The 22,490-nt window shown below is 38.6% G+C and overlaps 1 protein-coding gene across 2 annotated transcripts in view; it reads left to right on the forward strand.

Moving 5' to 3' along the window:
- CDKL5 (cyclin dependent kinase like 5) overlaps positions 1 to 22,490 on the forward strand; it is a 182,853-nt gene that overhangs the window by 103,024 nt on the left and 57,339 nt on the right. For both annotated transcript variants that reach the window (XM_055081670.1, XM_024115266.3), the window contains exons 5-6: positions 8,747 to 8,792; positions 18,534 to 18,670. In XM_055081670.1, the coding sequence (XP_054937645.1) occupies positions 8,747 to 8,792; positions 18,534 to 18,670 (183 nt within the window). The remainder of the gene's footprint in view (positions 1 to 8,746; positions 8,793 to 18,533; positions 18,671 to 22,490) is intronic.

The following is a 22,490-nucleotide window of genomic DNA, read 5'->3' on the forward strand; positions in this document are numbered from 1 at the left end:
ACACCCGTTTATGATAAAAACTCTCCAGAAAGTGGGCATAGAGGGAACCTACCTCAACATAATAAAGGCCATATATGACAAACCCACAGCAAACATCATTCTCAATGGTGAAAAACTGAAAGCATTTCCTCTAAGATCAGGAACAAGACAAGGATGTCCACTCTCACCACTGTTATTCAACATAGTTTTGGAAGTCCTAGCCACAGCAATCAGAGAAGGAAAAGAAATAAAAGGAATCCAAACTGGAGAAGAAGAAGTAAAACTGTCACAGTCTGCAGATGACATGATACTATACATAGAGAATCCTAAAGATGCCACCAGAAAGCTGCTAGAGCTAATCAATGAATTTGGTAAAGTTGCAGGTTACAAATTTAATACACAGAAATCTCTTGCATTCCTATATGCTCCTGATGAAAAATCTGAAAAAGAAATTAAGGAAGCACTCCCATTTACCATTGCAACAAACAGAATAAAATGCCTAGGAATAAACCTCCCTAGGGAGACAAAAGACCTATATGCAGAAAACTATAAGACACTGATGAAAGAAATTAAAGATGGTACCAACAGTTGGAGAGATGTACCATGTTCTTGGATTGCAAGAATCAACATTGTGAAAATGACTATACTACCCAAAGCAATCTAAAGATTCAGTGCAATCCCTATCAAATTACCAATGGCATTTTTTACAGAACTAGAACAAAAAACCTTAAAATTTGTATAGAGACACAAAAGACTCCAAATAGCCAAAGCAATCTTGAGGGAAAAGAAAAGCAATCTTGGAGGAATCAGACTCACTGACTTCAGACTATACTGCATAGTTACAGTAATCAAGACACTATGGTACTGGCACAAAAACAGAAATACAGATCAATGGAACAGGATAGAAAGCCCAGAGATAAACCCACACACCTATGGTCAAGTAATCTATGACAAAGGAGGCAAAGTTATACAATGGAGAAAAGACAGTCTCTTCAATACGTGTTGCTGGGAAAACTGGACAGTTACATGTAAAAGAATGAAATTAGAACACTCCCTAACACCATATACAAAAATAAATTCAAAATCTCTTTGACATAAATCACAGCAAAATGTTTTTTGATCCACCTCCTAGAGTAATGGAAATAAAAACAAAAATAAACAAGTGGGGCCTAATGAAACTTCAGAGCTTTTGCACAGCAAAGGAAACCATAAACAAGATGAAAAGACAACCCTCAGAATGGGAGAAAATATTTGCAAATGAATCAACGGACAAAGGATTAATCTCCAAAATATATAAACAGCTCACGCATCTCAATATTAAAAAAACAAACAACCCAATCCAAAAATGGGCAGTAGACCTAAATAGACATTTCTCCAAAGAAGACATACAGATGGCCAAGAAGCACATGACAAGCTGCTCAACCACTATGGAGAACAGTATGGAGGTCCCTTAAAATACTCAAAATTGAATTACCATATGATCCAGCAATCCCATTACTGGGCATATACCCAGAGAAAACCATAATTCAAAAAGACACATGCACCCCAATGTTCTTTTTTTTTTTTTTTTTTTTTGTGGTGCGCAGGCCTCTCACTGTTGTGGCCTCTCCCGTTGCGGAGCACAGGCTCTGGACGCGCAGGCTTAGCGGCTCTGCGGCACGTGGGATCTTCCCGGACCAGAGCACGAACCCGTGTCCCCTGCATCGGCAGGCGGACCCTCAACCACTGCGCCACCAGGGAAGCCCCCACCCCAGTGTTCATTGCAGCACTATTTACAATAACCAGGTCATGGAAGCAACCTAAATGCCCATCGACAGATGAATGGATAAAGAAGATGTGGTACATATATACAATGGAATATTACTCAGCCATAAAAAGGAACGAAATTGGGTCATTTGTTGAGACGTGGATGGATCTAGAGACTGTCATACAGAGTGAAGTAAGTCAGAAAAAGCAAAACAAATATCATATATTAACGCATATATGTGGAACTTAGAAGAATGGTACAGGTGAACCGGTTTGCACAGCAGAAATTGAGACACAGATGTAGAGAACAAACATATGGACACCAAGGGGGGAAAGTGGCAGGGTGGTGGTGGTGGTGGTGGGATGAATTGGGCGATTGGGATTGACATGTATACACTGATGTGTATAAAGTTGATGACTCGTAAGAACCTGCTGTATAAAAAAATAAAATTCAAAAAAGAAATAAAATAAATTTTAAAAAGAAATAGAAGCCCTAGAGGTATTTTTCTGTTTGTTACTATTCAAAAAATTTATTTTTCATTCTCTTTCTAATTTTTTTTTCAGTTGTAGAAATTTATTCTGGGAAATGTTAAATGCCTTGATATAGCTTATTCACTCATGAAAATAGTACAATTCAGGAACCTCTGTCTTTCTGCATTCCAAAGTAATATAATTCCTATTTTGAGGCAAAATTAATGGTGAGACATGGAATTATCATTAGTGTTTACTTATATATTTTATTACATCCTTAGTTTGTTATTTAAAATGTGAGCTGTTAACTAACTCATTGTTTAAACAAGTAAGCAATTTACACCTATCTTGTTAACTGCAGCTGGTGACATTCTCTTGCAGACCTTGTGAGGGCAATGGTGTGCTTTTGTGAATAAACTGAATTTAAAACACAGTTGTTTGGAGTTATTTTTCATATATTTGTCCTTTGTCTACACCTATATTACATGTAGCATCTCAGGGTGGTGGCATGAATTTATTTAAAAGCAAAGCCAAAAACTCATAAAAGTTCTGTAAGCTAAGAAACTGAACATTGAGGATCATTGGCCAAGTCCAGGGGGATAGATTGAACAATACGTGCTATCTGTTCTACTTTCTGAACCAGAATAGGGCAAACTGTCCAAAGGGAATAGGAAAGGACTTGGACCGATGCCCACAGGGGCTGGAAAGAGGCAGCTATCTCAGGGTAGTAACTATATCTGACCCTTCAGGAGCTGGAGTTCTCTATCCCCCATAGCCCACATCAGCACCTGTATTGCCAGATCATTTCAGAGGCAAAATGCCCCAAATACAGTAAGGCAAGAAGTAGAAACGGATAGGAAGCAGCATGTTGTATCCTAGGATTCATGGACCCCATGGCAAGCTGCGGTGAAGGAGATTAGTGGGAGCAGGATGTGCTAGGAATTGGGGGCTGGGGAAACGGCTTCTTCAGAGAACCTTGCCCAGGCGGCCCAGCCTCAGACCAGCCAACCCAACGAGAAAGATGTTTGCTGAGGATCCAGGTTTTGAAATTGGGCCCCGGTGCATCAATCTGCCTTTGAAATTGAGGTTGCTAAAAAACCCAACTACCTGTTTTGCTGCCAGACACCAAGCGTGGTGGATCTCTTCCTGTCTTAGTGAGGATGAGTTAAAAATGGGAGTCAGGGTGCGGCTTATGAAAAGACATGGCTACCTATGTCTTTCACTGCTCTGAAGATTTAAGAGCAACACATAGTTCTAAAAAAATTTTTTTTTGTAACAAGCAGATGAAGTTGTCTCCTGAAAGAAAGCCAGGAGGATATGACCTCTATAGTGATAACAAGCTGAAACAAGGCAAAAATTGCAGAAGTCGGCTGAGATAAGGAAAGAAGATGAAGAAACCTAAAATGAAAGAATTAAAAGAACAGAACTGATGTAGCAGTTTTGATTAATTCACTCCTGAAATAGTCATTCATTAAATATTTATTGAACACCTACTATGCGCCTGCCATTCTAGGCATTTGTGATGCAATAGTGAACAAAACATATAAAGCAATTATGAAAAGTTCAACCTAAAAGTTACAAGATTTCTAGTGGAAACTATTAGAAAAATAGGAGTAGAAACAACATTTAAGGTTGCTAGAAGAAAACTTCTCTAAGTTCTTTGATTTCCAGGTACTATTAGTTCAGAACACACACACACACACACACCCCTAGATATATTCTGATAATTTAATATTTCCATTCCAAGGAAAAGGAAAAGTCCTAACAGCATAACAGCATCTAAGCAGAAAAAAAGAAGTTATCTACATCCGAACAAAAACCAAATTGACCTCGGAGTTCTTTTCTACAACACAAACACCAGAAGACCATCAGGGCATCGCTTGCCCATTTGGAGCCTTATGTGGATTAGAAAATGGCAATTCTTCTTTTAAGATCTTTCATTTTCTTTTCTTTTTTTTGTTTGGCCAAGCCGCGTGGCTTGTGGGATCTTAGTTCCCTGACCAGGGACTGAACCTGGGCCCTCGGCAGTGAAAGCGCGGAGTCCTAACCACTGGACTGCCAGGGAATTCCCTTCATTTTCTTCTTCTTGGAAAAGTATCTTAGTGTACGGATTTTGTTACAACAAGACACTTTACTCCTAACTACTGGAAAGTTGCTTTAATAAACATACAAACCTGAGACATCTATGATGTGAATGGCACTTTCCAGGGCTTTGCAGGACACACAACCTTACAGTGACCCTGAGGATGGTGGAGAACATAAGGTTATCTTACTGGATAAAATTCTCTTCCTGAGAATTTTGTGCCTTCCAAGTTGCCATTCACGTGTGAGGACTCTCAGATATATGTGAAGACCTGGAAAATAGGATACTTACTCAGAAAGCCATCCAAAGATAAATAGTGGCTGAGCAAAAACTTAATGCAAATTGAACACTCAAATATGTGAAAAACCATGGTAGGAAATATGTAAAGAAATAGAGACTATACACCTGTAACTAACACAGCAGTGTAAATCAACTATATTTCAATTAAAAAAATTTTTTTAATGATCCAGACTCAGATATAGAGAACAGGCATGTGGTTGCCAAGGGGGAGAGGGGTAAGGAAAGGAAGGATTGGGAGCTTGGGATTAACAGATGCAAACTACTATATATAGGGTGGATAAACAACAAGGTCCTACCGTATAGTACAGGGAACTATATTCAATATCCTGTGATAAACCATAATAGAAAAGAATACGAAAAATTGTATACATGTAAAACTGAATCACTTTGCTGTACAGCAGAAATTGACACAACATTGTAAATTGACTATACTTCAATAAAAATTTTTAAAATAATAAAAATAAACATGATCCAACTATATGCTGTCTATGAAAGACTCACTTTAGATCCAAAGAGACAAAAAGGTTGAAGTGGGAGAATGGAAAGAGATAGTCCACAGAAATAGTAACCAAAAGAGAACAAGTGATTATATTACATATTATCAGACAAATTAGACTTTAATTTTTTTTAAAAGGTTACAAGAGACAAGGACATTATACATTAACAAAAAGGTCAAATATAGGTGACTTCCCTAGCGGTGCAGTGGTTAAGACTGCACACTTCCATTTCAGGGGGCACAGGTTCCATCCCTGGCCAGGGAAATAAGATCCAACATGCTGCAAAACACGGCCAAAAAAAAAAGAGGTCAAATATAGCAAGAGGATAACAAAAAAAGAAGAAAAAAGAAATAGAGACTAAATATAATAGCTCATGTGTGTGTAATTACAAATTAAATATAGCAGCCAAAACCTATTCTCAATAATAAATTTATTTAACAAAACGATATAAGAAGTATCAGGGTCAGTAACCCCAGAGTAATTTAAAACAGTTTAAGGTCACAGTAATTTAAACTGGTTCTGGCATAAGAATCAACAGGTCAATAGTATAGACTAGATTAAAAAGCTCTGAAAGAAAATCTAGAGTATTTATATAAGGATGCTAAGATGCAACAGAACTAAAAATCCATGGTAAAAGGTATTGGGAAAATTGGTTCAGTTTTTAGAAATTTAAATTTAGATTCCCTCACCATATAGCATATTAAAATAAATTACAAGTGAATAAAGACTTAAGGAACAAGATTAAATCACTGAAATATCGAGACAGATAAATGTGGGTGAATATTAATCATATACAAGCTAAGAAAGGAGTTTGAGCACAAAAGTTGTGCACCTAATAACAAAGGCATGTATCAATAAATTTGACTATATAATAATAAACTATGTTCAGCAACAATAACAACAACACCCTAAATAATTCCATGTTCACAACAATCTGGGGAAAATATTTGTAACAAAATTTGTCAACAAGTTCACATTCCTGAATCAGTAAGAAAAACATTAAGCTTAGTACACCTTATTTCACTTACCAGTTCATAGAAGCAAACCTTTGATCTCATTGGTGTTTAAAGATTTTTTTAATGATTGTGTTCAGTGTTGGCTATGGTTGTAGCGTGGGTTCTCATGCTGTTGAAGGGAATTTGGATATCAGTTTGGCAGCATTAGGAGCCTTTGCCGTTCATACCCTTTAACCCAGTTATATCAGTTACAGAATTTACTTTATGGAAATGAAGATGCAGATGTTGAAGTATGTTCATTGATAGACTGGTTAAATAACCATCCATTAAAAATGGTGGTTTTAAAAATTATTTGGTGACAGGTCAAATGTTCCTTATACAATATCAAGTGAAATAAAAGCAACATACAGCACAATATATGTGTTCTCAAATTCTTCCAATTTGAGAAAAATTTACTGGAAGAAAATATACCAAAATGTTATTAGGAAGGGTTATACAGTTTTTTATTTCTTTTTAATGCTCCTTTTATACTCTTATACCCCTTTATGTTCTTTTATATGAGTTTGTGTTATTTTTATAAGTAGTTTGAATAAAAGTAAAATGTTAAATTTTTTCCAGCATCCTCTGCCCTCGATTGCATGTGTTTTCCACCAAACATTGGATTTTATGTAGAAAACTTCCATCTGCTTGGTTTTATTCTATAAGTAAATGTATTAACCATATTGAGTGTGTATGTGTCTGTGTGTGAGTGTTGAGGAGAAAGAGGATTTTCATGGTATTGGTGAAAGGATAAATAAAAGAATAAACATTTCATCTTATTTGACCCCCTTTCGAGCAACTGTTTTATACTGTAAATTCTATTTATGAGATGCCAGGAGAACAAAATCTGATGAATTTCTTTCTTCAAGTTGGTAGTCATAAATTTAAATATGTAGTCATACCAGTGGACAGTTTTGACCTAAGCAAGACCTTTTATAAAATCAGGCAAAGTTTTAACACTTAGGATGCCATTTAAAATAGGATGAAATGGTACCTGGAACAACACTCAGTTGAAATGTGGGCAGTCCTCCTCTCTTCCTGGATGCAGTCCTATTGCCCCTTTCTTTGTGCTGTGAGCAGTTTCTTGATAGGGCTTGGTACTTTCTCTTAGGCCGCAGGTGGGTTGCTAGCTAGAGCCATTTGAAAAGGAGCAGGGTAAGAAAACAGTGTCAGTGTATTAGGAGAGAGTAGCATACCTAGCAGAGTTACCTGGTACTACCTATACTAATATTCTAGGTGATCATCCTCCACATCACTTTGACTTTGCAGTTATTCCTTCTCAATAATGAAAGTTACAATATCAGAAAGTACCTGGGTGGCTGAGTTTAAGTCAGGTCTGCTGATGTACAAATAAATTGTATCCCCAAAGCTCTCTGTACTCTACAATTCTATTCCTCCCTTAAAAACATAATGACCTTAATAAGAATCTTTTTCCTCAATAGCCTATAGCACTTTCAGATAATTTTTCCCCTGTAACACAAATATGAAAGCTGGTATTTTCTTCTTTTTTCAACGGGCAGGTGAGAAACGGGGTTTGATTTACAGATATAGTTACGACTCAGAGTTTGTCTTTCAGCATAATGACTGAAATGGTAGCTTTTTAAAAATTTCTTTTTGTCTCCCCTGCTTATTTGATTCTCTTTGCTTTTGTAAGGAATCTAGGAGAAAAGCATATATTTTTAATAAGTTAATGATTTTGTACCCTGTTGGTTATTGCCTCGTATTGTGTCTGTTTTTCAAGTCTTTGTTTTGATGCAGGGACAAAGTTGTATAAAAGATTTGCTCTTCAGATCTGAAAGGATACCCACTTAGAGTAAAAAAGAACAGACCTGAATCATTCAGAAGACCTTTTTATATGACATGTTGGCTTTGAAGAATCTATATATTATTTTACCAAAAGCTTTTTTATTCCTTTTATAGACTAGAATATCTTACATGAATTATTTAGCCTAGTTATACTTAATCTTTAGCATTTTCATTTCCTTCTCAGCCCTTATTTTCTTGTCTTCCAGCCAAAAAAGACCAAAAAAAAGGATTTGTGATGTTTTCAGTTTAAAATAGGGTTCTTCTCACCAACTACTTCTGCTAGTTCAGGAGAGCTAAATAAAGGCAGGGGAAAGTTGGTGATTGGTATTTGGTGGCAAATGTTTATCCCACTTTGGATATGAAATGGCTATCAATGGGGAAGAGCTGGTGAACAACTAGATAGGTTTGTTAGGAAGAGGTAAGTGAAGGGAGGAGACTTGGAAGAGGTATTCTGCTACCAGCAACTACCAAGTATTATAGAAGCCTTTTCTCTGGTCTTAGAAACCCAATTAAATGTGTCCCTGGGTTTCAGAGGGCAGTATAGACGCCAGTCTATTGTCAGCCATCCTGGCACTTTTGCGTAGTCTCAAAAGACATTGACACTGCTTGTCCATCCATATTCTATTGCCGAATCTGCTCTTCGTCCCCCAGCCCCTCCCCCTTCTCCTTTTCCTTCCCTGACAATGCCTGCAGGGTAGTAAGAAAGAGAATTTTGGAACTGAGAAATGAGGGACTGGGGAAGAGGAGGACTTATTTTTTATTTTCTGGGTTCTTGCTACTCTCTTTCAGAATGTACCCCCAGACAGTTGGGATTCCCAGTTTGAAAAACACTGGAGGATGACTTTTCTTCTGCCTCTTTTCCTTTGCAGGAAACGCATGAAATTGTGGCAATCAAGAAATTCAAGGACAGTGAAGGTATATATATATACTTTTTCTTTTTATATTTAGTTTTTGTGAATAGAATATGGAAGAGATGAAATCTAGCTGATTAGACTCTGTTCCTCAGATTTTACAGTCTCAATCTCAGTAAATATATCTTAATTATCATCATGCTTTGCTTTGAAACATTTAGTTCCTCCCGTGTGAATCTTTTCAAATCTCATGATATCAGAAAATTCATCTTGTGTTTTAAGGGACAGTCAACACTGGAAATCTTGCTTCAAATGCTGGATAGAAGACATGCTATTTACACTGTTTCTAAATACTAACAGTTTAAAATGATAAAACTTACTTGAAGTAAATACTTCCTGGGTTCACACAAGTAGCAAGTGCTATGTTAAAGGCTTCAGTATTGGTTACTGCGATCTCTGCTTCCTAGTGAGCTAGAAATATAAAGATAAGTGGTATGTAAACAGTACAGAGGGAATGGTTTTATATTTAGAATAACTCACTGGGAAAATAAAAACTTTTCAAGAAGAAATACCATACTTGGAGGCTTTGGTCACACATCCAGACCATTTCAAATGGAGTATTAAAATTACCCTATCCTGGGCAAAAAAGTTTAAAATAAAGGATTAACAACAACAACAACAAAAATAATGCACCAAAAAAACGGTAAAGTACAAAAGAAAAAATAAATAAAGCATTTCATTAGGCCATTCGGTTTTAAATCCAGACTCTTGGCCATTCAAATACAGCCAAGTAGAAAAACTGACCCACAAAGACACACATGGATGGCCTTTAAGAAGCTCTAGGCAGCATTTTTTCAATTTTTTTTTTTTTTGACAGAGATCCCACAGCAGAAGTATTTTTTACCTCCTACACAGTATCCTCATACATAATGTCATATATATAACTGAAGCAAAAGTTTCACAAAATTATTTATTTTACTAATGTGAGGCTCTCCATTTTCTGTTCTTTCTTGCTCATATAAATTCATATAAGTGCCTATTTTGGCATGAAATACGTTGATGTCACCACTAATGAGTCACAACCTGCCATTTGAAAACAAGTGCTGCAGGAGTAAGAGGCCCCACCATAGCATCAACCTTCATATTTAATTGGAAGTGTGACAATAGGCATTCATAGCCTACCTTCATCAGCACCCAGTGACTGTGATGTAAGACACCAGCCTCTATTTGTGAAGTTTCATCATCCCTACCTTAGAGACTTAGCAAACATTAAATAACAAAAGGGCCTCGCTAACAACTCCTGGGGTAGATGCAGTAGTATTTGATGTAACCCAGCTCTGATGTGCTGGTTATGTGGAGCGCAAGCACGTCAGCCAGGAATTTTAGCATAGGCTTGGCAGCCTTAAGGAGAAGACAACAAAAAAATACTTTAGCTTGTTCTTTAAAAACAAAAACCAAAAAAGCCCTGCTTCCAATCATGTACCCGTAGTCTAGTGGGAAGCAGTAGCCCCAGGCCAACCCCCTAGGAGACCATTGGATATAAGCTCTTTGAGCAGTGGCTTTGGGCTAACCACAGGTGGCCAGGAGACCAATGGTGATCTACTAAAAAGAGTGGTTGCAACAGTAGATCAAAGCATAACCTTTGCCTGTATATAAAGACTTCTGGCTGTGCATTCATCTTGTAAGGCACATTGTCAACCGTCAGCTACCACCAAAAATAATAACTGTCATCAAATTTTTGAAAAGCAGTGCAATCTAGGCCATGTATGTCATTGCTGTTTTTAAGAAAACTAAATACCCAATTCTTCACAACCTCTATCCTATGAATACCAATTCTTAGCTTCAATTAAACAATATGTTAGTCCCTGAATTACAGTACCTTCAGATTGGCAATCAGTAGTGTATCTGTTAAAATTCATTGAGCACTGGGGACTTCCCTGGCTGTCCAGCAGTTAAGACTCCGCACTTCCACTGCAGGGGGCTCGGGTTCGATCCCTGATCAGGGGAACTAAGATCCCACATGCCGTGTGGCGTGGCCAAAAGAAATAAAAGAAAAAGAAATTCATTGAGCACTGAGCCAGGTGCTATAAGAATAGTGAAGGTAAATCAGGTCCGGACACTTTCAAGAAGCTTCTGACCTATTAACAGAATTAAGACCTGTAAATAAAAAGCAGTAAAACGGAGTAGAAAGCAGTCAGTGGCTGAATGACTTTGTATAATTTTGAGGTGAGAGAGATTGTTTCTAGCTGTGGCATCCCAGGGGTGTATGGATAGTCTAAACATTATAGGAAACATTTGATCAGTTTTTATTTCACTGAGCTGACAAAACATGAATCCACTCTGCCCTCATCTCTGCTGGGCCATTATCAGTTGCCATACCTCACAGGCATGCAGCCGCATCACCCACCCACTTTGCAGATGGACAGCTTCATAAGCGCGCCTATACATTCTTCTAGAGGGACACTTCCTAAATATTTCAGCAATAGAATCTAAAAACATATCCAATTATTTATAACTTTTTAGTTCCAAGCCTATTCTAGGCACACTTTCCTATTGTTTCCAGTTCTCCCTGGGAGATCTCACACAATCTTTTCTGTCTTTACCCTTTTCCTCCTGCCAGAGTAGTATCATGCTTAATGGAAGGTTAAGGGAAAATGTGTGGTAAACACCCTTTTGGAGTGTGTAGATAGATAGTCTAGTATAGGTGAGGATGTCCATTCAACCCCTATGTCAACCACTTAATTCTGTATCAGTTTATCATCTTAAATTTTAGTCAGGCTAATTATAATAAAAAATACAGTTTCATGATAATATTGCCCTTATTGTCATATAGCTCTCATGAATTTCTTTTATTAGTTACTCTGAATATATTCTTTTGATATTTTGGTAGTGACTTTTCCAAATCCAATGTTTAAAAATCTTCGTGAAGGTAATGAAATAATCCTGTGAAAGCATTGTTCAACTGAAATAGGATCTGAAATTGGTCTGACCCACCTTCAAGCTAATCAAGTATTTTTATGCTGATTATATCAAGGAATATTTTATGAGTATATATTACCTCCTGTTAGCTTTAAAAGACTATGATAATGTCCTGTTTTCTTGTTAAATTCAGATGTATGCACAAATTTGCATGAAACATTTTTTAAACAACATTTTAAGGTAGACCACTATTTAGTTCAAGAAGTCCTTATTATCCCAGGACAATAGATTACTATTTAAAATGGAAACCAAAATTTCATAGTAAATAAAAAGTTAGATCAGGAGTTTAAGTTGAAAAAATGAAACTAAAATTATAAAAATAAGTTTATCTTATAGTTAACACAATTTAGATTATAATAGCAACTCTGTACTGTTTCTTAGAAAAAAGAATCAATTGTTATCTTTTGGCAGGGTGGGGCAATTTTTACAGTAAAATTGTAGGCTAGGTCAGTGAATGACTTTCACAATAAAAAGAAGGTCATTAAAAATATACAAAAGGCTTTGTCACTCTTCTCTTGGTTTTTGTATGTTCCTGTTTTTTTGTCTTCATCCTTGTTCATTTTTTATTCTCCAGTTGTTAGCTGATATAACACCATCAGATCATTTATCAGTGTCTGTGCCTATGATTTTCCCTGAAAGACTTTGACACACTGGTGGGAATCAACACCTGTTAAAAGGAAGGAATGTTTGAGTGATGATAGTTTTATTTGAGATCACTTCATTTGTTAATATTTTCTTGTTTTGATGACTTTTGCTTCTTTATACATCATCACAAAGTGGAGTCTCAGATAACGAATTCTTAATGATATCCTGAATGATAGTATTATAAATGTGTCTATTAATGTAAATTCCCACAGAGAAACATTAACTAGTAAATACCTAACTGACCAGAAGTCTCCGTGGAATTAATTCTGCTCAGTACATATTTGGATTTTTCTGAGAAGAGAAAAATGACCACAGACCAAAAAGATACTAGAGATTATTTAGTTAAAAGGTACTTTTCAGACTATGTATAATAATAAATTTAGCCTAATCCTCCTACCTTTCCTATAATCCCAATCTTGTACAATGAGATTTGATGTTCAGATGTTAATCTTCTATCACTATTGGATCATCATTTTCACGTACACACATGTGCCAGTGTCTACCGTCCTCAATTTTTTAAATAATCCAAGAGCACTGTTATAGATTAGATAGCTTTGGAGCAGCAAGAATAAAAACACTGTTTAACCTTTAATTGAAGAAGTCCTGTGGTCTAAAATTTATATTTGACAAACATTTGGATCTTCTGATGTGGCAACACCTTCTGTTTATTTGAACTTTTCAGTCCTTCCTGAATGTATGGGTGATGGGGTGAGGAGGGATCCTCCCCACTTGTCACTGGGCCTCCGTACATGGCAAGGAGGCTGACTCTCAGGGAGCTGTGTTGTAATCCATGATTAACATGGAATTTAGGTTGTGTCTTTCCTTTTACATCAAATAAAATCGCTTGCATTTCATATCCTGCTGCTGCTTATGTTTCCACAGATAAATATTTAACCTTGGAAGGGACATCTTTGTTCTTAATCGTGAGAAAATGTTTAATTGATCATCTGTTCTTTGCTCCAGTTTATTTCATCCTTATTTTTACCCAGACACTGGAAAGCTCTATCCTGATCTCGGGATCAGGGGAACTCCGGTCTCTTCTTTTGGATATTTGTAGAAAACAAGGGTTCATAATCTTTAAATTCAAGAACCGGATTTCTCTGTAAGAGAGGCTTTGAGACAAACTTTCCAAACCTTGGTTAAATAGAGAAATCAATTAACTAAGCTTGAGTATTCTGGCTAGTCATGATTTCACCACACTTCTTTTTAATGACCAAAATGGATCTCTTTCAAACTTCAGGGATTCTCCTAAGATTTGGTGAACATTTTGTACCTTTCATGGTTTAATACATTTCCATTATGCTTTACCTGGCCTTCATCTCTGAAGATTTAAGTTTTCTCATCATTTTTGGTATGTATGACAGCAGCACCACCATTCAAAACCCCCTGGCCATGTTACTTGCCCTCCTGTTGATGTTCCTTCTTCAGTCAGGGCAACCAGACTCAAAAATGGCACCCTTATGGTTTTGTGCAAGGATGGCTTAACTTTTCCCCACATTGTACCTGTTTAAAGGTCCATCATGGGGGGGTCTCTTTGGCTATACAAAAGCGTCAGGTTTGTGATTTCATAAAGTAGGTTATAGTTATTTCTGGATTTCTTTTCTAAGCCCACAGTTCTTTAAAAATAGTTTTACAGACGAGTTTCTGCTCATCTTTAGATTTTTCTCTTTTCGTCACTTACTTATCTTTGCATTTCTTTTGCTCCTGTGATCTTTATTCTTAAAAATTGTTTTCTTTTACTTTGAATCTCCCTTCTTGCTTTTTAGGTGTGTTAACTTGCACCCTTACTGGCAAGCTTAGAAATAGGTTAGTTGTTTTTTTTTTTTTTAACTTAATGTCCTTTTTCTACCATACCATTTAGTCATCACTCAATAGAATTTATATAACTTTGTCATAATTGCTGCCTGTACTAAGCTAAACTCCCTCCATGGTAATTGATGACCAGGTCCATCAGCACGCACATAAGCAGGAATCACATGGTGGGACCTTCAGCATCATCTAGTAGAACCCTAACTCTAGTTTACAGCTGAGGAACCACAGCTAGTATGTGATTAACTGAGACTAAGACACAGACCCCAGGATCTTCATTGAGTTTTTCTTCCGCCCACACCATGCTGCTTTGCCACATAGTTAAGCAGAAGCAGAGTCTAGACTTGGGTGTTCCGACTTGGGTGTTCCGACTCACTCTCCAAAGCTCACTTACTGCCTTACACCAAGGTGCCTCCGTCCCTGTGTTCTACTCGGTGTGGCATTCCCTTCACTTACCCTGAGAAAGTTATTCTTTCTAGACTTGGTTTCTTCATTTGGGAACTGGAGGAGCCCAGCCTAAATAAAAAGCCATGAGATTATTTCAACTGAAAGGCAGGGGTGTTTGTGCCCCCTTTAGTGGGCTGTGCTTCCACCTTTAAAAAACTGGCTCACTCAGCAGCTTTGCTACTTTCTGAACCTCTGAGGAGAGAAGCATTTGTAAGTGGAATGTTCATTCCTTTTCCCGATCATCTGTTCATTTAGTGCCACAATTTTCATTATTAAGTACGGGGGGTAGGCCAGGAACCTTAAAAGTACTCAGAGGAATAAAATGATAGGATTTCCAAATAATGAAGAGTGTGCATTTTGCTTGCACTTAGGGAATTAATAACTCCACTTTATACCTGTTCCCATTCATTACAATCTTAGTGCCGAAGTGCTTACCTCAACTTTTAATAACTATGACTGACATAAATTAGAGGAGCCTTCTTTTCCTAAACAAGATGAGCTGCTCAAATTAGGTGGTTTTGGCTCTGCATGCTAAGTGATTTTGTGAGCTTCTTTTTGAAGATTCGTTTCCCTTTTCTCTCTAGCCATTGTTTAGCAAAGTCAGTATAGATTAGAATGATATAAATATATATAACAAAGTACCAAAATTCAATGAGGTTTAGGCTCATAATCAATGAGATTTTAATGAAGAGAAATCATGGATTGTTAGATTTGGAAAAGGCCACGGGACTTCGTAGGGTACATGTGTGGGTGCAGAGGAGTGCCCATTTAGTTATTTTATGAATGAAAAGTTAAATGGCTTGCCCAAAGTCACATGTTACAGTGTTAGCTGGTTAAAAGGGTCCAAAATCTAGGTCTCCCAGATCCTACTCCAACGTTCCTTCTACGATAGCCATTCTGCTTTGGCCATTCGGCTTTATCTGTTAGCAAGGTGAAACTGCCACAAGTTGCTAATGATACAAAGCTCCCTTTTTTCAGTGCCAAGAATTCGCCAAGCTTTTGATTAGAAAAGGTATCCCAACTTTATTTACCTTTGACTTTGTTGCACCATTTATTTGTAACCAGCTCCAGCATAGCTTAGGGATGTTCTAATGACTGAATATATATGTGTTCTTGACTCTTGGTGCAATCGGTTTTCTGGAGCCTCCATTTTTTATAATCACATATTGTAGAAGACTACCGGGGCAGAGGTGAATAGGGGAAAATAAATTCAGTTTGTCTTAACTGTCTGAAAAGCTGCCCTTTCAAAGTTCTGAAGAGAGAAGATTGCAAGCAGTGTCCTCAAAACTGAGAGGGCAAAGTGCCTATTGTTTGCTATCACATTGCTGCTTCCCGTGTTTTAAGGGAATAAGAGCTAGCCACATATGGGCAAGGATTTCCTCATGGCGCCGGTGAAGGCATTCGTGTAGGAAGTATTTATCGATGCCCTCTGTGCCGGGTCCGCTCCTAGGTGGTTGGGTGTGCGTTGTTGAACAGCAAGCGGAACTTAGACCTGTCCTCTTAGAGTTCGCGGATTAGCATGGGGATGGGGGCTTGCTTTGCTTTAGTGATCAAGTGACATTTAAACTGCAGCCTGAAGGAGCCAGCCCTGTAAAGAGTCTGGTAGTATAATGAGAGTTCTCGGCAGAGGGAGGGAACAAGCTCAAAGGCCCTAAGGTTGAAAAATAAAGTTTGGGGCTATTTCGGGAACCGAAAGACTAACGCGAGGGAGGGAGAGAAGGGCGTGAGATGGGGATGGAAATGCAGACGAGGATCAGGTCATGAGTAGTATAGTTGTCTCTTGCTGAATTACTTCCTTATTAGAAGTCATTTTATTTGCTTCATATTGAGATCTGTGTGGCAGATCTTAGAGACAGGTGGATTTTAGTTTGATTACCCTAACCTTGGGAGTAACTCAGATGGGACAGCAGAGAAGCAGGTTAACCTTCTTCATAAGACTGAAGACTTTTAGCTTCCCTAGGCTTTAGCAGTTCTGACAGTTACAAAATACTGCTTCTCTGGTCCAGCCCCTATTTGCAGAACAGCTGGACATTTATCCGCCCCACAAGCCTCTCAGCCACTTCGGGAAGTCCCCTAATCATGTCACACACATTGCCCCTACTGCCAGGTGGCCCCCCTGTTTCATGCTCTGACATGGGCCCTGTGAGTACCCAGTTCCCAGTTGACCCCCCTGATGTGGGCTGGGCTGCTTTACTGCCTGTGCTGCTGTCAGCCTTTGCTACTGCTGCTTCCTGCCTTCTGATAGGCAGTATCTCTCTCCTTTCCTAATCTGTACTCCAGCATCCTCCAACAGTTTTCTTGAAGTAGGGAGAATATTTCCCTTGTGTAACCATTTCACAAAGGAGTGTTGACTTTGTTTTCTGTTTGTTACAGATATTCTGGGGCTACTGCAAAGCCCATGGTTTTGTTATAGTCTCTTTTCTTTAAACTCAGTTTGAATGGGGGTTAGGGGAATTCCCTGGCGGTCCAGTAGTTAGGACTTGGCGCTTTCACTGCCGGGCCCGGGTTCAATCCCCCGTCTGGGAACTAAGATCCCGCACTGCGAGGTGCGACCATAATCTGAGAAGTACTCCTGGTACTGCATTTAGGACCTCCCCTCCCCCTTTGGCCCCATTTAGCTTCTTTTCTCTTGTGTATCTTGCTTAGGAAACATTTCTTCCTTGAAGGCATCTTCATCTTTCTCGTCCCTGTCCCCAAACTATTTTCCACCTTCTCAGACATGCCTGAACTTGAGGGTTACACAGCTTAGACTTTCAAGCCAGGATTCTGACCATTACCCAAAACCTTGGGGCCAAATGTATTCTAGAATTCATAACTTTTAGATTTTAGAATGGAAATATGGCATGTCACTTTAGCATCCTGTAATCAGGTATTATTTCTACAGTGCAGCATATGAATATTCATACTAAGTAGGATAAACAAAGACTGTCAGTGGTCTCGTATTAGTTCAGGATTTGCCTCTAAAGAGATTTGCCTTAAAGTTAGAAAAAGTATTCAATTTTTAGACTGATTTTTTTTTTTTGGCTTTTGGAATGCCAATAAGGGATTATGAACCTATATCCTTCCTTGTATATACATATGTAAACATGACGGTTAGAATTTCCTGGCTAAATCTAAAGCTATTATAAAAACTCCTTTAACATGAAATATTGCCTTCCCTGCTCCCATGCCAATTGATCCATTAGAGTTAATGTGACTTCTGTGTCTGTGGGGGTTATCATGAGTGGAGTTGATGATACGAAAGGGTGTATTGGCTCAGCATAAGTTCTCCATCCCAGTACAGCTACACTACCTGGGATGGACAGACGGACGTGCCACAGGAGGACAGCAGGATCATGCGGCAGCCGCTGTTCAAAGAGAAGATCAGACACCCTTAGAGTTCCCTGCAACTTGACTGTGACCTGCATTGTGCATGCCTGGCATATGACCTCTGCTTACAGAGGTGACTCACATGCAGCCTGGGGAATAAAATGCTCTTTTAAGCCAAAGCTTCAGGCCAAACTTTAAAACATCAACTGCTACAGATGTTGCATAAAGGCTCCTCTGCACACTGATGTGGTTAATTCCTTTTACCCTTTTAAACTCCTTCTTCCTCAGTATGTAGTGTTAGAGTTAAAATGACAGTGGGTTTATATGTCGTATCTATAAGTCTGTTTTACATATATACTTTGCAGTAAGGAGTATAAGAAAATACAAGCAGAAAATTAGGTTCATGCTGGTCAAGTAAGCCTTTTCTTCTTTAAGTTTCTTATTCTTGATCCTTTCAACAAGAAAATGTGATATTGAATATTCCATCCTTGGACTTCTTATGCAGAAGTACTCAAAGTGGAAAGTGAAATTGGTATGTTTTCAATGTTCTTAGAATTTTTTGAATAGTGGTTTGAAAGCTTTAATTTTACTCTATTCACCATTGTTTACATTCTAGAAAATGAAGAAGTCAAGGAAACGACTTTACGAGAGCTTAAAATGCTTCGTACTCTCAAGCAGGAAAACATTGTGGAGTTAAAGGAAGCCTTTCGTCGGAGGGGGAAATTGTACTTGGTGTTTGAGTATGTTGAAAAAGTAAGTCACTAACTGATGCAATAGAGATTTGCCTCATTCTTTTATTTAGGGCTGTTTCTGATACTATTAAAGAAAGTATTATTATCTAGTATAACTTGTCATTGTGCTCATAATCTGACTTTAAAAATGACAGTAGTACCCATAATCATTAGAAGTCCTGAAAATATATTGAAGGATTTTGTACAATTTAACTGTAGAGAGATATTCTTAAATTTAAACAATGTATTGGTTTGGCTTCTGAAGTCTTAGACTGTATCTTCAACAAGTAATTTTTAGACTCGGTTTATTTTAATTAAACCTAAGCAAGGCCTCTGAGGGAGAGGCACGTAAATTGACAGTGATGACAGGCATAGGATGGGTGTCTGAATCAGACCTAGAGTGGCTAATGAGCGGGCTCATGAAGCAGGCTTTTGTGATTGCCAGTGCCGTGGCTTTATCTGAGGGAAGAAGATGTGCCAGGAGCCATAAGGTAAAGCTTGAGGAGGTAGATGAGACCACAAGTCAGGAATTAATTAGAAGCATGGGAGAAAAGAAGAAAAGCACACATTGTTCGAGTTGTCTCTGTAATTGCTTCCATTTTTTTTTTTTAATTGTTACCTCTTAGTGACAGTTTTAATCATATGACCTAAGGGCAAATGTCCGATACAGTAAACAATATTGTGTGCCTATGAATTTCTTGGACAGCAGCTGACTTATCACAGGTGGTTATTGTCAAGAACTAAGTGCCTTAACAAGAGTAGAATAAACTGGAGTCGGACGCAACTTTTAGAGGTTTCCTTTGTGAGTAAAGGTGGATCCTCCTGATTTCCTGTTATTATCTAAAGAAGATTAAGACTGGAGAGGTTTCTCTTTGCTTTAGTCAATTCCCATGTGCTTTTTATGTCATAAATGACAGAGTATCACCACCGGCATCATCATCACGAAATGGAAAGCAGTGTTGCCAAGACGGCTGACCAGTAATGTAGCTTTTTAATTAATTCAACCTTTACAAGTTATTTTTCTAATTAATATATATATAGTGATTTCATTACAAGCAAAACTTGAAAAAATATTACAAGGCTCTTTGTTGTTTTAAAACACTGTTTTATGTTTCTCTTCAAAAATCTATTTAAAGGCTTCTTTTTCTGTGTCAGTTTAGGTGTTTTCCTAAGGGGCACTTCCCACCAAAATAAAACTGAAGTTTGACATTTAAAAAAAAGTTATAAAAAAGGATTGCTGTAAAATCAGATGCTTACTTTTTAGTTGTCAAAAATAATCATGCAGTTTGCAGCTTTCACTGCCAAATAATAAAATTCTGGCAGATCTATTTCAGTTATCTTTTTTATTTCTGTTCTACTCATGGTGACTGTTCACGGTTAATAACAATTTCATATGAACAAATGGAGAAATTACCTCTGTGTATCAGACACTATGTAATGTCTGCAATCTCTGCTGGTAAGTGGCAGGGCTGCTACCAGAACTCCAGTCCTCTGACCTGCAAGCCTGGGATTCTTGTGCTGGCCTTACGGTTTTTCAGTGGAAGGTGACCATCACCCTCCCATCAGTGGCGGTGCCTAACGATTGACAATGAGTCTCAAGAGGGCAAGGAGAAAGATACTCTTAGGGGTAGGGGGTTGTAACAGAGACTCAGGATTACAGTGGCTTAAACAAAATAGAAGTTTCTCTCTCAGGTACAAATACAAAGGTAGGCGGGTATGGTAACTCTGCTCCACAGCCATAGGAGACCCAGGTTGCTTCTGCCTTTCTGCTCTACCACCCCTGAAATGTGGCCCTTGTCCTCAAGGTCAAGATGGAGCTCCAGCTATCACGTCCCATTGGCCAGGACTTAGTTACATGGCCACACTAGCTGCAAGGCAGAAAGAAAATGTACTCTTCATTCTGGACACTTAGGCATCCACTTACAAGTTGTATTACTCTAGTAAGGGAAGAATGGATATTGGGGGACATTCCTCTCTATAACTCAGGAATTTAGAGTTGAATATGAAATGAGACGTACAATTTATGTTCTTTATTACAAAGCCCTCTTATTCCTCCTGTGCATTTGGGACCTCCTGTGCCTTTGTTAATTGAAAAAGACAGTTTGAGTGGAGAATCACTAAAAAATGATGCATACATACTTTAAACATTTTGTTTTAACTTAAAACATATCAATATACATTCACTTTCCACACTCTCTTTAGAGGCAGGGTCAAGGCCTTTTGAGTATTGATCTTCTGGTTGGAGTTCTGATGGGTTTTCTTACATACATCTTACCCAAAATGTATCAATGATATCCTGTGTCAGCCTCTTTAAAGTGAAGTGAAAACCTAAAAACATTGCAAAGGAATGGCAAGTAAACAGTTTATTGCAATATACTATTGTTCACGTTGGGATGGAGGAAAGCAGAAAGAGCTGAGGAAGCAGGGGCAGGACTATTTCAGCTGAGAATCTTTGAGAGTAGTATAGGATAAGGGTACAAAAATGTGCGCTTCAGAGATGACTGGCCTGAGTTTAAGCCAAACTCCATTATTTACCAGCTGTGTGATCCTGACGCTGTCCTTAGCTTCTCTCCCTGATGATTCCTGACTCGTGGCCCTGCAATCTTGGGAAAACATCATCCAGTTTCTTGGATCCAGATCCTTGGGCCTCCCTTTCCCCAGCACCACCCCCACCCAGCCTGGATGCATTGACCCAACCGTTTCCTAGGACATGCCCTCCCCACCTCCTTTGGACCTGCGCCCTGTCCTGGACCAGGAGTCAGCCTCATTCCCCATCAGCTTCCAAGGTCTGACCCTGGCCTCTACTACCCTGAAGCGCACTAACCTGACACATAGCCGTGTGGCTGACAGGATCTTGGTGCTCCGGCTGCGTGTCAGGCCTGAGCTCTGAGGTGGGAGAGCCAAGTTCAGGACATTGGACCACCAGAGACCTCCTGGCCCCACATAATATCAATCAGCAAGAGCTCTCCCAGAGATCTCTGTCTCAATGCTAAGACCCAGCTCCACTCAACGACCAGCAAGCCACAGTGCTGGACACCCCATGCCAAACAACTAGCAAGGCAGGAACACAACCCCACCCATTAGAAGAGAGGCTGCCTAAAATCATAATAAGTTCACAGACACCCCAAAACACACCACCAGACATGGTCCTACCCACCAGAAAGACAAGATCCAGCCTCAACCACCAGAACATAGGCACCAGTTCCCTCCATCAGGAAGCCTATACAACCCACTGAACCAACCTTACCCACTGGGGGCAGACACCAAAAACAATGGGAACTACGAACCTGCAGACTGTGAAAAGGAGACCCCAAACACAGTAAGTTAAGCAAAATTAGAAGACAGAGAAATATGCAGCAGATGAAGGAGCAAGGGAAAAACCCACCAGACCAAACAAATGAAGAGGAAATAGGCAGTCTACCTGAAAAAGAATTCAGAGTAATGATAGTAGAGATGTTCCAAAATCTGGGAAACAGAATGGAGAAAACACAAGAAACATTTAACAAGGACCTAGAACAACTAAAGACCAAACAAACAATGATGAACAACACAATAAATGAAATTAAAAATTCTCTAGAAGGAATCAATAGCAGAATAACTGAGGCAGAAGAACGGATAAGTGACCTGGAAGATAAAATAGTGGAAATAACTACCTCAGAGCAGAATAAAGAAAAAAGAATGAAAAGAACTGAGGACACTCTCAGAGACCTGTGGGGCAACATTAAACGCACCAACATTCGAATTATAGGGGTCCCAGCAGAAGAAGAGAAAAAGAAAGGGACTGAGAAAATATTTGAAGAGATTATAGTTGAAAACTTCCCTAATATGGGAAAGGAAATAGT

The sequence above is a fragment of the Physeter macrocephalus genome, chromosome 21 (genome assembly GCF_002837175.3).
Source record: "Physeter macrocephalus isolate SW-GA chromosome 21, ASM283717v5, whole genome shotgun sequence".
Classification (NCBI taxonomy): Eukaryota; Metazoa; Chordata; class Mammalia; order Artiodactyla; family Physeteridae; genus Physeter; species Physeter macrocephalus.